We start from the raw sequence: 14,769 nt of genomic DNA on the forward strand, positions 1-14,769 counted from the left end.
GTGCTTGTGTAATTATGTGCGTGTCGGTTATGATCTTGCGCAGTGTTGCTTTTCTGCATTCCTATCCCACTGAATTTATTTCAGTCTGATATTTCTCAGGCCCTCTCTCTCTCTTCCTTTTTTCACAGCTTGACTGGTACCATACAACCTGTAATATAGACATCACTGATTTTGACAGATGATAACATTTTCAAAAATCGGATTCACTCTAAAGGAAGAACCTTTAAATATACAGCCAAATCTAGGTACCTAAATATTACCATGGCATTATGTTGATGGTTTTTTCTTGGGTAAGCACCTCCCAAAACCTCCCAGCATTTTAATTTCCTGATTGGAGACCAAATAACATCTTTCTTCCTTATTTTGCATGTTTGCGTGTGTGTGTGTGTGTGTGTGTGTGTGTGTGTGTGTGTGTGTGTGTGTGTGTGTGTGAGTGTGTATGAGTGTGTTTGTGTACATGCTTGTCTTTGTGTGACTAAACCACAAACCTATCATCCCTGTCTAAACAATTATAACTTTACATGTTGTTATGCACCCGTGATCAACAGCTGGTTGGTTGTCAATCACATCAGAAAGCACTGATGGCCCAATCAGGTTTATCTTCTCGGGGTGCAGCCATGCCTGAGATCTAAGTCTGAAGAATCTGGTCTCGCTTGCTCAACCTGTTACTGAAGGACGGGTTAAAGACAAATGATATAGAAAGAGACTGAGGACTCTGAAAGACAGATTCAGGAAGACAAGAGGGAGAGAAAGACACCTTAAAGATGTCTGACTGAGGAAAATGGACTCAGTTAAATCCAGGTATCTATTGGGGAAGACTTAACTGAGAGTGACTGTGTGTGTGTGGGTGGTAAAGGAGATTGTCTAAAACACATCTAAATAATTAAAGAACTGAGACTGCACTGTAAATCTACTTTCACTTCAGACTTTGTGTGACTTACTGATGTAAATGGCATCTGAATCTACTTTTATTTCACCAACGCTGAATTTGTTTTCGAAATTATGTGTTACGACTTGTGTGTTTATGTATGTTCCATGTTATGCCTGTATGTGTAAGCACAAAAGTGCATTTGCAAACAGTTTATGTGCATGTATGTGGCCGTGTGTGTGTGTGTGGTATGTGTGTGGTATGTGTGTGTGTGTGTGTGTGTGTGTGTGTGTGTGTGTTTGTTCGTTCAGGGTATTTTACCCTGAATTGATGGCTGATGATAAAGTTGACACGGTGAGTCTGAGCAGAATTGGTGTATTGCCAGAAGTGATGTCAAACGTGGGTGGATTTTCAGATCTTTCCCAGAACATGTGTGCGCGAGTCTCCTGAATCACACACCCGTGAGATTCATACATGACTGGGTAAATGTGGCTCACCTGAAATACAGTGAATTGTATGAATCAGAGTTAGCGTGTGAGGATATGTGTGTTTATAAGCTTCAGCTTGTCTGTGCATGGGCATGTCTCTTGTATATGGAATCCTGGCATGTAATGTGTGTGTGTGTGTGTGTGTTTAAATATAGTGTATTTACCACTCGACTTACTTACATTTTGGGGACAAATTTGTCCCCTGAAGTAAACTAAAACTTCCTTTGGGGATAAAAATACTGTTAAATGTATTTTGAGAAATAAAAGAACAAGTCATCTTATAATTTACAATTAAAAACTATCATTCCCAGAATTCCCTGTGTGATGCTTCACATTTGATGGTTCTTCATTAAAATAAGTATAGTGATTATGCTAATTCGGCAGAAAAGGGCTGTTGGATTTAAAAGTTGTTGTTTTTTTTGTATTTGTAAGTTACCACAGTTTTAAACTGCATATATATAATATATATATTAAATATACAATAAACACAAATAGTAAATATCTAAGTGAGGGTTCAGATTGAGGGGGACAGAAGACATCATTAGCTCTATAAAAACAAGAGACGTCAATGGAAAATAATAGAAAACCCACCATGATAGAAAAACAAGCACGTATGTGGCATGCTGGGTCAGGTCATGCGATGTGAGATGTTTCGAGATTTAAAGGTCACGTCAGTGGGCTTCAGAAGCCTGGTATCAGTTCCTTCCAGTTGTGGTTTACAGTTTTTTTGTGGGTTATAAATTGTTATGCAACTGTGTAATTACAATTTTTTTTGTAATTACTCAATGCTGCTACTACTTTCTCTTCTACTTTCCCTGTTTTGATCTTTGATCTTATTCATGTGTTAGACTATTAATCCTCATACTGCAATCTTATCTGTGTCTATCAGTAATCCATCAAAAGGACCGGAACTGAGCAATATCATGGCCCCAGAGGAAACTGCCCTCGGTGACAAGAGTGACAGACAGCGGGAGGAAATGAAAGAGGCAGCCACAGACTCTCCTGATGGATTTGTTGCAGTACCATCAGTCGTTCAGCGGAGGGCACGAGAGAAACACAGATACAACACCGTAGGCTACCAGGTACCGAATTCATTCTAGATTATCATTTAGCACTGGATCATGCTTGCATCAGGTGCGTTCATCTAAACTGACTTTTAATGCATTGTAGATAGTCAAAAATGTCATGGGGTACTACGGTTCTGATATCATAACGAAGAAAAAAGGCCTAATAAAAAGATGAAATTCTTGAAAGGAAAATCTTATGTAGTTAAGCATAATGTTTATTAGCAAAAAATCTTTTGTTATGTGGTGCAAACAACAAAGTCAAGTGGTGCGACAAAAGTGCTGATAAAATCAAAAAAGGAAATGATATCAGGACCCCTAAAAACAATGCGTCTTGGCCAATAAGTCTCATAAAACAATAGTCTATTTATGACATGATAAGGTTAGTTCAAGTTATGTAAAATATTGTATGGTACAACCTTCCAATATGGAGCTCCAAATTAAATAATTTAAATATTGAAATAAATGATTATATTTTATTTATTATCATTATAGTTAAATAGTTCATAAAAGCACAAATATGCAGTGCAGTCATGTTGACTACAAAACTTCAAAAAACGTGGGTTAATCGGGCTTTAGCGGATTTCTGTCAATTCGGCTTGTCACATTTAACAATTTTGTTTTGTCAGAAAAAGAAGCAGAGGACAGCTGTGGACTTTTCTACAGTGAGCAAGGGAACATCTGCCGGGGTGAAGAGCAGAGTTGCATTAAAGCAGGCACTTTTTAGCCAGGGAGTGTCTGACAAAAATGGCACATTTGAGGTAATTCATTTTTTGCCTGAACCGAGTACATAGTTCATAGGTACATAGGTTACATAGACAACTGACTGATTACATTTATTTTATTCCAATCTCTGTCTCGATCGGGTGCTGTACAGGGGCAGGTGGATGCACTGAAACAGGTTCTGGACTCTTTCAACATACCTGCGGACCTGAGGTGGACATGGGGGGAGGGAGGTACTGAAAGAACACTGGAAAAGAGCTGGACAGACATAGTGCACTCTCATGAGGTAACAGAAAGAAATAGGAGGGGGGAAATACTTTCGTAACTTCCAAAATCCGACATAGGCTATTTCTACGGAACCCCTGAACGAGACAATGCTTTTCAATTTTTTTGCCTTCTCGCCAATACCTCCACATGGCAGTTTGTTAGGACCTACTTGTATACGTTTTGCGTATACAATTCAGTGGCTAATTCGTATGAATTCGTAAGATCATTTTTATAGCCTACTTTTATATGATCTGCTTATGCCCCACTGACTGTTATGTTTTATATCTTATGTTTTAAACTTGTAACATCTATAAAAACATGTATGAATTCGTAAGATCATTTTTATAGCCTACTTTTATATGATCTGCTTATGCCCCACTGACTGTTATTTTTTATATCTTATGTTTTAAACTTGTAACATCTATAAAAACATGTTATAGCATTTATACAAAATAAATAACATCATATGAATTAATATGAAATCATCACCTTGTAAAAAATAGTTACATTTTACATTCCGTAATGGTTGTAAAACAGGTTGTGTGATTATGACGTCTGCAGAAAGCATAACACAGAATCATGCTCAATAAGAGATCAAAAATAAAAATAGAACAGAGAAGACAGCAGAAATCATGTTGCATGTTCTATGACATTCTCTATTTCTCTCTATTTGTAGTCTATGTCAAAAACCCAGCGACACCAGCAGGAGGCGCTGTGGGAGCTTCTGAATACTGAGCTTACCTACATCAACAAACTCACTATTGCCAAAGAAGTATGTCATAACGCTACAGTTTTTTAACATTATGGATTTATTATAATTTATAGACAATCAATTCACTATAACAACAAAAATTAGAACAATAATATGTGTATGCTGTGCAGATGTTCTTTAACACATCGTTCCTTAGTCCTTTGTATTTTCATTCATGCATTTTTTATGTATTTTTTAATAAGTGATGCATGTAACACTGTTGCTAAAGCTATGGCTAATGCACTTTCTCATTTCTGCACAGCTCGTGATGGCAGCACTGTCACACTGTCACAGATACGGATTTCTTCAAGAAGTATGTGCATCTCGTCTCGTCTTTCACATGTTTACGTGGAACCTTTTTCTTCTGAATTGACCTTCTAGAGTTACATACTCAGCGTATCTAAATGGCAGGCAGACGGACTGCACAGCTGTATGTGACGGCAGAAGTGCGGTCAAATAATGTGCCGTTCACTGTCATCTGTCTGAGATCACTCATTCTGTTCATTGTATAATCTAGAGCATTACTGGTGGTCACAAATGGAAACATTTTGTACGGACAAGATGGAAAATGATTTTGCTCTGGTGTAGAGCGTGTGGGCGACACAACCTGTATCAATGAATCTTTTTCCATTACTGTCTGTTCTTTCTTTCTTTCTTTCTTTTTCTTTTCTTTTCTTTTCTTTTCTTTTCTTTTCTTTTCTTTTCTTTTCTTTTCTTTTCTTTCTTTTCTTTTTCTTTTCTTTTCTTTTCTTTTCTTTTCTTTTCTTTTCTTTTCTTTTCTTTTCTTTTCTTTTCTTTTCTTTTCTTTTCTTTAATTTATAGACAATCAATTCACTATAACAACAAAAATTAGAACAATAATATGTGTATGCTGTGCAGATGTTCTTTAACACATCGTTCCTTAGTCCTTTGTATTTTCATTCATGCATTTTTTATGTATTTTTTAATAAGTGATGCATGTAACACTGTTGCTAAAGCTATGGCTAATGCACTTTCTCATTTCTGCACAGCTCGTGATGGCAGCACTGTCACACTGTCACAGATACGGATTTCTTCAAGAAGTATGTGCATCTCGTCTCGTCTTTCACATGTTTACGTGGAACCTTTTTCTTCTGAATTGACCTTCTAGAGTTACATACTCAGCGTATCTAAATGGCAGGCAGACGGACTGCACAGCTGTATGTGACGGCAGAAGTGCGGTCAAATAATGTGCCGTTCACTGTCATCTGTCTGAGATCACTCATTCTGTTCATTGTATAATCTAGAGCATTACTGGTGGTCACAAATGGAAACATTTTGTACGGACAAGATGGAAAATGATTTTGCTCTGGTGTAGAGCGTGTGGGCGACACCACCTGTATCAATTAATCTTTTTCCATTACTGTCTGTTCTTTCTTTCTTCAGGTCAGCCCCACAATGCTCTTTTCCAATCTTCCTTCTATCCTTGATGCACATCGACTTTTTTGGCATGAAGTGATATATCCAATGTTACAAGAGGTCCGTCTCACTGGAAGCCCTTTTGACCCTCTCAGACTTGAGGCAGGATGTTTGCAGGTATGATACAATGACTGTATATTAAATTATAAGCAATAAAGCTAAAAATAGATCCACCTTTGTTATTGCCTAAGACCCCCTCTACTTTTTACCTCATTTTTCATCTGTTCTAGTTTCCTGACCATTTTCCTGCATACTTTGAATACTGTTTGGAAGAGGAGAGAAATGTGGAGTTTACACGGAGACAGCTTAACACAAACCCACAATTTCACACTTATCTTACGGTACTGCAAATCATATTTATACGTTGAAAGCAGGGAATTATTCTATTGGGGAAAACAAGTTCCAGTTAAGAAATAGTATCAAATGAGCAAGAGTGCTAATATTAGCATGATTCGGCAGTAGACATGAGGCTGTAGGTAAACACAGGTCATATTGAATATTGACTAATTCACATTTTATAAACAAAAATTGAATGAATAATTCAATGACTCCCCCCTTAACACAGTCACTTGGTTCAATTCTGAATAAGTCAGCATTTTTAAACAGACCGGTTGAATGGTTGATTCAGATGACTAATTCATGTACAACTTCTTGCCACCTATAGGGTCACAGAAAAATGCCTAAAACATTCAAACATACAGTGCTACACAAATTCAAAAATCCCACCTCTGCTTAAGTCCAAAAATCAACACTTTTGGAACACCACTAAACCAGTGAAATTTGAGTTGTGTTTAATATTTGCAATGTTGTCTTTTTCAGTTCAGGTATTTCAGTGTGAAAAAAAATCTTGGACTCAGCTGTTTTGTAAACTTGTTTTCTCTCATTTAGCACAGGTTTTTTATTTCTTTTTGCAACTGATTGGTCGTAGACCTCATTGACTGGGCTTATGCAGTTTTTGAGTGAAAAAAGGAATATTTGTGGACAATTTTGACAATGTTCACTCAAGAACTAAGCTCAGATCAATGGGGAAAATACTCGGGAATTTTGGGAAATCCTCTCCAGGTCAAAACACAACATGAAGGTTAATAGATCTTAATGTGCAGAACATGTTTGATAAGTTTTGAAAATGTTTTAAACTTAAAAAGGAAACGCAGAATGTTAGTTTATGCAGCAAAAAAAAAAAATCCTGAAGCTAAATTAAGGCTGGAAAAAATGGTAAAAAATAGACATAAAAATGGGTAGTGAGGTGTGAATTTGTTTTCCACATTTCAGTTGAAATGTTTACCACACCAAGTTCCCCAGTCAATGTTTTTTGCACCAATGGACAGTATGCAAAGTCAGCAGGGTAGAAATGACTATGAGATTGCTTGCCTTTGTGGTGGTTTGACTATAGTGGTAGGTTATGGGGGTGAGCTGTTTCCTGAAGGGTACATCGTTGAAATAACTGCGCATTAAGCCCCGAAATTGCTTAATTTAATTTCTATTTAATTGACTAGATGTACAGTAAAATGAAAATCAACATATAGAATGTCAGTTTTGAAATCACCGTGCTAATGTGTGATCATTTAATCATTTAATGTGATAATTTAAGCAACAAAAAAAAAAAGTTTCAACAATAAATGAGTTAAAATGCACAATTCAAACAACAGATGAGCTATAGATTACGATCGAATGTGTTGCATGAAGATATGTGCATGCATGATTTTCCTGATTGTCTTGATGTTGTTCTGCAGTGGGTGGAGAATCATCCACAGTGTGGGCGAATGAGACTCGGCGATATGCAGGCCAAACCACACCAGAGAATCACCAAGTACCCTCTTTTGCTGAAAGCTGTTCAGAAGACCACAGAAGACCTCCCCACCAAAAACGCACTTGAAAGAATGGTGAGACTGTGACACAATGGTGATGAATCACGTCATACACTGTAAATTTAATTTGTACTATGTAAAACAAATACTAAGGGCATTATGAAAACAACATTAGTTATTAAATAAAACATTTTTTTTAGTTTGACACAATCCTTTCATGGTGTGATATTTCAAACTCTTGAGCTGCATTGCCTTTGTTATCGTCTTTGTAATCTCTCTCTCTCTCTCTCTCTCTCTCTCTCTCTCTCTCTCTCTCTCTCTCTCTCTCTTTCTCTCTCTCGAATATGAACTGCTTGCTCAGTCTTTATTCTATCATTGAAGTTAAGGATAAAGATCTGCACTCTTCTCACTCACTGTCTGTTTTTCTCCTGCAGTTGAACAGTGTCAATAATTTTCTGGAATCTATCAATAACTATATGCAACTGAGAGATGATACTCTGGCCCTTTCTGTCGCTGCTCAAAGGATAGAGGGATACAAGATAGAAGGTCTGAGTGAAGAAATAGACAAGGTAAACAAAAAAAAATCATCTTGAATACACATAAACTGAACATGCTTTGCTTATAAAAAAAAGTCTAACAGAAAGATTTCAACAACAGCACGTTCGTGAGTTATGCTGCTTTGATTTGATGAGCCCGGTGAGGGGGGTGGGACCAAACGTCATACGGAAGCAACTAATGGAAGACACTTTGAAGGTCAAAGTAAGAAAGGACACCAAGGCAAGTGAAAAGACAAGCAAGGCGAATGATTTTTGTATTAACCTCAGAATTTCAGCATTTATTTCTGGTTATGTTAGGAGCTTGTGGTCCTTCTCTTCACTGATGTGTTGCTGATGACCAAAATGCAGAAGAAATCAGACAAGCTGAAAGTAGTGCGCCCCCCTCTGCCTCTGGAGAGAATATACTGCATTGAGCTCAAAGATGGATGTGAGTGTGACCACTAACACCAACATTTAACAATCTCACCTGCCTAACAGAATGTTTTAAACTGGGCTCACATCAGTATGATAGGGCCGTTATACCTTATGGCATGTTTAATGCGTATGGGCCATATTTTCATGCCCTGGTAATACTATTTTTGTTTTAATATGCCAAAATAAAGCGTTAAACACATTCTAAAATCTGTATATATATTATATACTTTAAACTGTACGAAAAACATTTGATACATCACATGCATATTATCATATGCACCACACTGTGAGAAAAAAAAATCTGCAGAGAACATTCAGGTAATTTTCTGCCAGGACATTATCAGTTAAGTTTAAGAACATGTATCAACCCTAAAACACAACACAATGCAATGTGTAATTTAAAATACTATCAGTAAAATCAATTGCTTTATATTAACACATTATTTTCTGACTTGTCTTAGAGTGCTTACCATATGCAATGGGGTCCAAAAGTCTGAGACCTGAAAATCTAGGTTCAAATTTTTATTTAGGCCAGGAAATAAGCATATTTTACCATAAACAAGTTTTAGGATTATAAATAATTTTAAAAACTAAATGTTTAGGAATTCCCCCCTTTTAGGTCACCAAACAAATAAGCACATCTGTGACGTTGATCATTCAAACTCCTATAAAAGGTCATGTTTTTAATTTCATTGAAGAGCAAGATGTTTGAACATTGTTAAATTATGCTGGTTTTACCTAAACTTTATGTAGCTCAAGTGCTGCTGTCACTAACCAAAAAAAAAAAGAAAGTATTGCATTCATATTAATATTTTAATTTAACTTTTCACTCAAATTGTTGTGCTAATACAATAATGTGTAATAATTAAAAAAAAATAAACAAAAAATAGAATTGGTTGATGCCCTATACTGTATATTATCATATATTGATGTACCAGTTATATTAGTATAAGTCAATGGTATTTATATGCTAGTATGTTGTTTGAATGCTTGTAGAAATTTGTAAATCAGGTTGTTTTAATCTATGTATACTGTAATGTAACAAAGGGAATCTCTGAGAACTTTTAAATGCAGTGCTTTTATTAAAGTGATAATGATGAAGGTACAAAAAAACAATGCCACAAGACAAAATCACGAAGACACAGAATGCATTACACACAACCAGTCAGTTTCAAAATGCATATTGATTTTCCACATGGAAAAAGCTTTCAAATAGTTCTGTTTTATGTAATCTAGCATATTATAATTAGCATGTCATTGCACAGCATGGCATATTACTTGATGTGCTGGTTTCTAATCGGGCTTTATGAGAATAGCTCCACCTGGGTGTGTCAAATACCTGCTCATACAAGTCCTGGTACATTGTCACAAAAGATGCAATTGAGAATTCAAACATGCAAATTGCCTGAATTTGTATATACTCTGGTGCACATTATAACCTCAAGAGAACTTAAGTTGAACAGAAAAGTTTTTTTTTTTGCTATAAATATTTATTTTATGATGCTAGTTTAATTCTCATACTGTGTCTATTTCTCCCCTCTTTGCTCTGTCTGGTAGATTCGTTTGTGCTGGTGGAGGTTGGTGATCTAGGTTGTGCTGTCAGTGTGAACTTCCTGTCCACACCCAGTCCAGACAGCTGCGCGTCATGGGTGTCTGCTCTGCGTGAGACTCAGGTACTTGCATTCCTCTTGCAGCAAACACACTCGACACCAGTGCGACACGATGTACAAGCCAAACCCTGAAGAAATGTAATTTGTTTTTTCCAAAATGAACACTTTGTACCTTCTTCTACCTTTGGCACTTTTGGTACAAAACAGGGTCTGTTATGAAGTCATTTTTTTCCTTATGACCTAACTAGGAAAGTGTTGACTGTTGATCTTAGGAGCTGCTCAAACTAATCTATATCCAGTTTATTTATTTATTTGAGTTTTATTTTCCATTTATTTTAAATGAGGTTTTGCTCATTTTTTCAACCCTGTTAACACAGATCCTAGGAATTCTATTAATAATCATTTAATTCTAAATCTAAATTAAATAGACAAAACAAATGAAATTAAATAATAGTAATAATAAACTACACCAGAATGGGTAACAGGGTTGAAAATTTAGCCTAAATTACACTGTCACTCAGTTATTGTTAAACTTACATTTACTAAACTAAAGTAAATATATTTGTTTGATTGTTTATTATTAATTAAGTAACAGAGTTGAAAGTAACAGGGTTGCAAATTTACCCAACAATTAAGCCTCCACTCAGTAGGGGCCTATAAGGTTGAGCCTCACAAATGCAGTCAACATTACAATTTGTTGAATTTGAGAACATGTAATGATATTGTTTACTTTTTTTACGCCATGTTTTAAAAAGTAACTAATGATGTTAAATATTTTTGTATTTGGGGAAAATCATGCAGTAATAGAGGAGCATGTATAATGTGGGAAACAGGTAATGCCTATGTTACGCTGTATGTACATTTTATTTATGTTTCTGGTAATCAAAATTAGTTGATTATCTCTGAGGAGAAAAACATGGGTGCATCTAATGCTTTCTTAAAAAGTAATTGGAATGGACACTAACTGTATCATGGAAAGTGACTTTTATATACCATAATAGACTTTATGTGCAGTATTTAAGTTTGTGAGCAGAATACTGTATCAGAAAGTCAAATATAGTTGAATAGTTTGTAACTATAAACTGGTTCTTATTGATGATCACAGGTGGCCTTAGAAACTTTGAGGGAAAATGAGGCAAACAAAACACTGAAGACAACAAGTGCGACAGAGTTTGGTGAATCAGACAGACCTCCCATTCAGGACGAACTGTCTGTAAAAGTCACAGAGGATCCTGATGGCCAATCATTATCTGATAGATCTGATAGTGATATTGAGGCAGCTGAGTTGGTGAGGCCATTTCCTTTCCCTAGGCGCAAGTCTGAGACAGAACTGTTGATGGATGTAGAGCAAAGTAAAGTTCAGCAGCTGGCAGAGGATAGGAACTCTCCACTGATTGGTCAACGGAACGATCCGAGCCAATCAGCTCATGAAGAAGTTGCGGCAAAGACTGATTCAGCTGGATTAAAAACTGAAGAAGGGAGAAACAGGAATTATAGTCAGCAGTTGAAAGAGGAAGAAATATCAGAAAGGCGAGTTACATGGGAACGTGGACGACGATCATCTGCAAATGACATTACACAACAGGACTTACCTGTAAGAAACCAGTCGAATGGATCATACTCACTGTTTCCTGGTGGAGATGTGGAGAAAAATGCCACTTCTAGCCAATCCCTGCCAAGCACTTCTGCATCAAACAAGCCTCTAATAACTGCATCAACATGTGGGGAAATTGCAGAAACAGGGGAACCAATGCATCAGGATTCAGATGATGACTCTCAAGAAATCAGGAGGGACTCTTTGTACAGTCAGTCAGGAGATGACGAGGGGTTCCTTACAGAATCAGAGAGGTTCTCCAGGGAACTGAAGTCTCCTCTCATTCGGAGGAGACGTGCAAATAATTTGCAACCATCTGTTCCCTCTCATAGTTCCAGGACAGATGTGAACGGATTGGAACTTCCCTCCAATGGAAACCAGAGAAGAGCATCCAACCCTTGCGTTAAACCCCAGGATTCCCACCGAGTGCTAAAGCTGGGATTTCTAAAAAACAACCATGGAACGTTATGGAATGTTGGAATGGAGCCAGAGCAGACACGTGATGGGAATTTTCAGATGAAACCACTCAAACTAAAGACACAGAGGAGCGCCTCCATCCCGGAGATCAGATCCTCTCAGAGTCCCCTCATGCCTTCTCACAGATGCAGCCCCTCGCCCCCTCCAGGCCTGGACCCCCAGCTTCACCCTTCTCCGCTCCAGAGCCTGCTGCAGAGGGTGAAGGAGCGGGAAAAAGAACGCGGACTGAAAAAAAGAGAGGGAAAGATCGTAGAGAGGACTTTTTCTCACCAAGATTCTCCTACTATCTCCGCCTCTCCATCACCGTCGGTCAGTGAAGGAGAGAGAGAGGCAGAAAGAGAGGATTCTGCAGTACCCAGTATGATATCTGCTCATGGATGGAGAGAGGGGAATGTAGATGGAAGTGAGGATGAGATGAAAGAGAGGTGAGTCTACATGTTGTCACCATTGCTGAATGAGTCATTGCTAAATGTGATCTGAAAGCAGTTTTTAGCAGGGTTGTATCATGAAGAATCACATTTTTCTTGATCTTCTGAGATAAAAGAGTTTGTTGTACTTTGAAAACATCAGATGGCGTCATGCAACCATTTATTTGGGGAACCGGTTTCTGTTCTGGCTGCTTATTCTAAAAATGCAACAAATTCCATTCAAATACCAACCTAACATATTGTATGTTGTTGTTGTTTTAACTGGACTAACAGTGATCACCATGCTTTTTTTATAGCATAGATATAGATTTTGAATTTTAATAGTTAGTAATTTTGTGTTACATGGAAAAAGAGTAATGCAAGTTGTGGGAGTGGTGGTAAGTGATCTCAGAAATTTCAGTTTATTACAGATTGTTCAGGTACATGGCTCACAAAGGTTAAAAGTAGGTCATATGTTTTAATTTTAAATTAAGTTAAAAATTATAATCGAATTTTTGTAATTTATTTAACATTGGATAATATAAAATATAATTCGTAATTTACATATAAAGGAAGCACAGCGTCAAAATGAAAATGATGAAACAAATGTAAATATATATTTTTTGGGTAAAAGTTTTATTAACATTAAATAGGAATCTCAATTACGCAAAATATATGATAAATATGTGCATAAATATGTAATATGACCTCCATAAAATCTTAGTTTTAAAACACCACTTTGAATGTGTATTTGTGTCTGTAATGTTTTTTTACTTAAAATTTAAATAGTCTTTCTTTTTAAATTAACCCTAAAAATAACCTTAACTGCCCAGTGGAAAATTATTTTCATTTTAAGTATATTTGTTCCATTTGTGAGATATGACTGTAGAGAGGCTTCACTTGACAGTTTCATGTGCGTTATTTCTTCTTTCTGCCCACACGCACAATTCATCTGTGTACTGTTACATAAAATTCTCTCTAAATTATGACATTCAAACCTTCCCAGGAAATTGTAAGAAGATTCTACCACATCATTGTCCTAACATTATATATAAGCATTTGTTACTTCTCTGGTTTTGCATTATAGACAAGTTAGTTCTTCATTAGGACCATTAGGAATCAGGCTTTCCCCTGGAAAATAATTACATGCAATGATATTTTACTTAAGTAATTATACATTTCTTTAATAACTCATTAAAGCTATGTAGTGCTCAGAACAGGCGAGAAGATAATGTTCATTCAATCTTCTTAGAAACACATAAATTAAAGTTTCATGACATTTCTGACTATTTTAATGTAGCTTAAGCTTCACATTCATGGTTTTCAATTAGGGGTCTGTGGACCCCTGAGGGTCTTTTAAGAGGGTCTGTGAAAAAAAATTAAATAAAATAAAAAATCTTGATATTTCTCATTTTGAACAAATAGTACTTCATGATCACTATTTATAAAGTGTTAATTAAAAGGCCTGTAAACATACATTTATTAACTATTACTTTTTTCTTTCTTTTTTTTTTTTCTAAAAATTGCATTTTACTGCACTGAAAGAATTAGTGTAGGATTTACTTTGAAACCATTTTTACTCACAAATAATTACAAAGAAACATCAAGTAACAGAATTGAACATGACATTTCCAAGGAGAAAGACTGAAATAGTATTTTATTGCAAGCACTGTAGTCGTTTTATTTACAATTTTGAAAAATACTTTTTTTACAGTGTAGGGAAGAAATGACAATAACCTTTACTTTTTTTTGAAGACATTTACCATAAACCCCTGTTCTCTCTTTTGAAGCAATCATGTCCTAGAGGGCATCAGTGTGGACTGGCCAGGCTGGTGTTTTGATGATGAGGAGGTTTATGACTTTGAGAACTTTGACGATGAAGACTGGCTTGACAAGAAGCTGACCACAAATGAGCCCCGGAGGTCAGAGGCGAAACCATCAGAGAGGCAATATGAAATAGAATGTAGTGAGGTGTAGTCTATTAAATGTGTAGAGTTGTGTGAAAAGTGTTTGGAGAAATGTAATATATAAAGTTCTGTGACGTTGTTTAATTATTATGTAACATGACTATTATAGTCAAATGTATTTGAGAGATACATACAGCTTGCGAAAGATTCATTAACATTGTGTCTATTGTTATTATTATATTTACTTAAATGTATTTGTGTACAGAATGTTTTCTCTGTATAGCGATATTAAGAAACCTGTTTATAGCTTGTATTTTCTGTGCACAAGAAACTAAAATAAATTAAATTAAAACATGAGAAATTGTTAAAGTATGTTTTCCCCTTATTGCTTTATTTA

General features: G+C 36.2%; 1 protein-coding gene across 1 annotated transcript; it reads left to right on the forward strand.

Annotated features, from left to right (window-relative positions):
• The first annotated feature begins 464 nt into the window (after positions 1-464).
• LOC107678129 (pleckstrin homology domain-containing family G member 5-like) lies at positions 465-14,717 on the forward strand. Its single transcript, XM_016473294.1, has 15 exons — positions 465-801; positions 2,246-2,438; positions 3,050-3,181; positions 3,298-3,429; positions 4,087-4,182; positions 4,424-4,474; positions 5,566-5,715; positions 5,829-5,939; positions 7,332-7,481; positions 7,841-7,975; positions 8,064-8,183; positions 8,261-8,390; positions 9,935-10,050; positions 11,093-12,483; positions 14,256-14,717. Exons 1-15 carry the CDS (start codon positions 782-784, stop codon positions 14,440-14,442), a joined length of 3,114 nt encoding a protein of 1,037 aa, XP_016328780.1. The 5' UTR covers positions 465-781; the 3' UTR covers positions 14,443-14,717.
• The last annotated feature ends 52 nt before the right edge of the window (positions 14,718-14,769 follow it).

Source organism: Sinocyclocheilus anshuiensis, unplaced genomic scaffold, assembly GCF_001515605.1.
Source record: "Sinocyclocheilus anshuiensis isolate Anshui unplaced genomic scaffold, SAMN03320099.WGS_v1.1 scaffold1512, whole genome shotgun sequence".
Taxonomy (NCBI): domain Eukaryota; kingdom Metazoa; phylum Chordata; class Actinopteri; order Cypriniformes; family Cyprinidae; genus Sinocyclocheilus; species Sinocyclocheilus anshuiensis.

Bases quoted from the DNA above. Each gene is read 5' to 3' on its own strand.
- LOC107678129 (XM_016473294.1), top strand. From the start codon at position 782: ATGGACTCAGTTAAATCCAG. The intron at 802-2,245 runs GTATCTATTGGG...TGTGTCTATCAG, and splicing joins ATGGACTCAGTTAAATCCAG to TAATCCATCAAAAGGACCGG. The intron at 3,430-4,086 runs GTAACAGAAAGA...CTCTATTTGTAG, and splicing joins ACATAGTGCACTCTCATGAG to TCTATGTCAAAAACCCAGCG.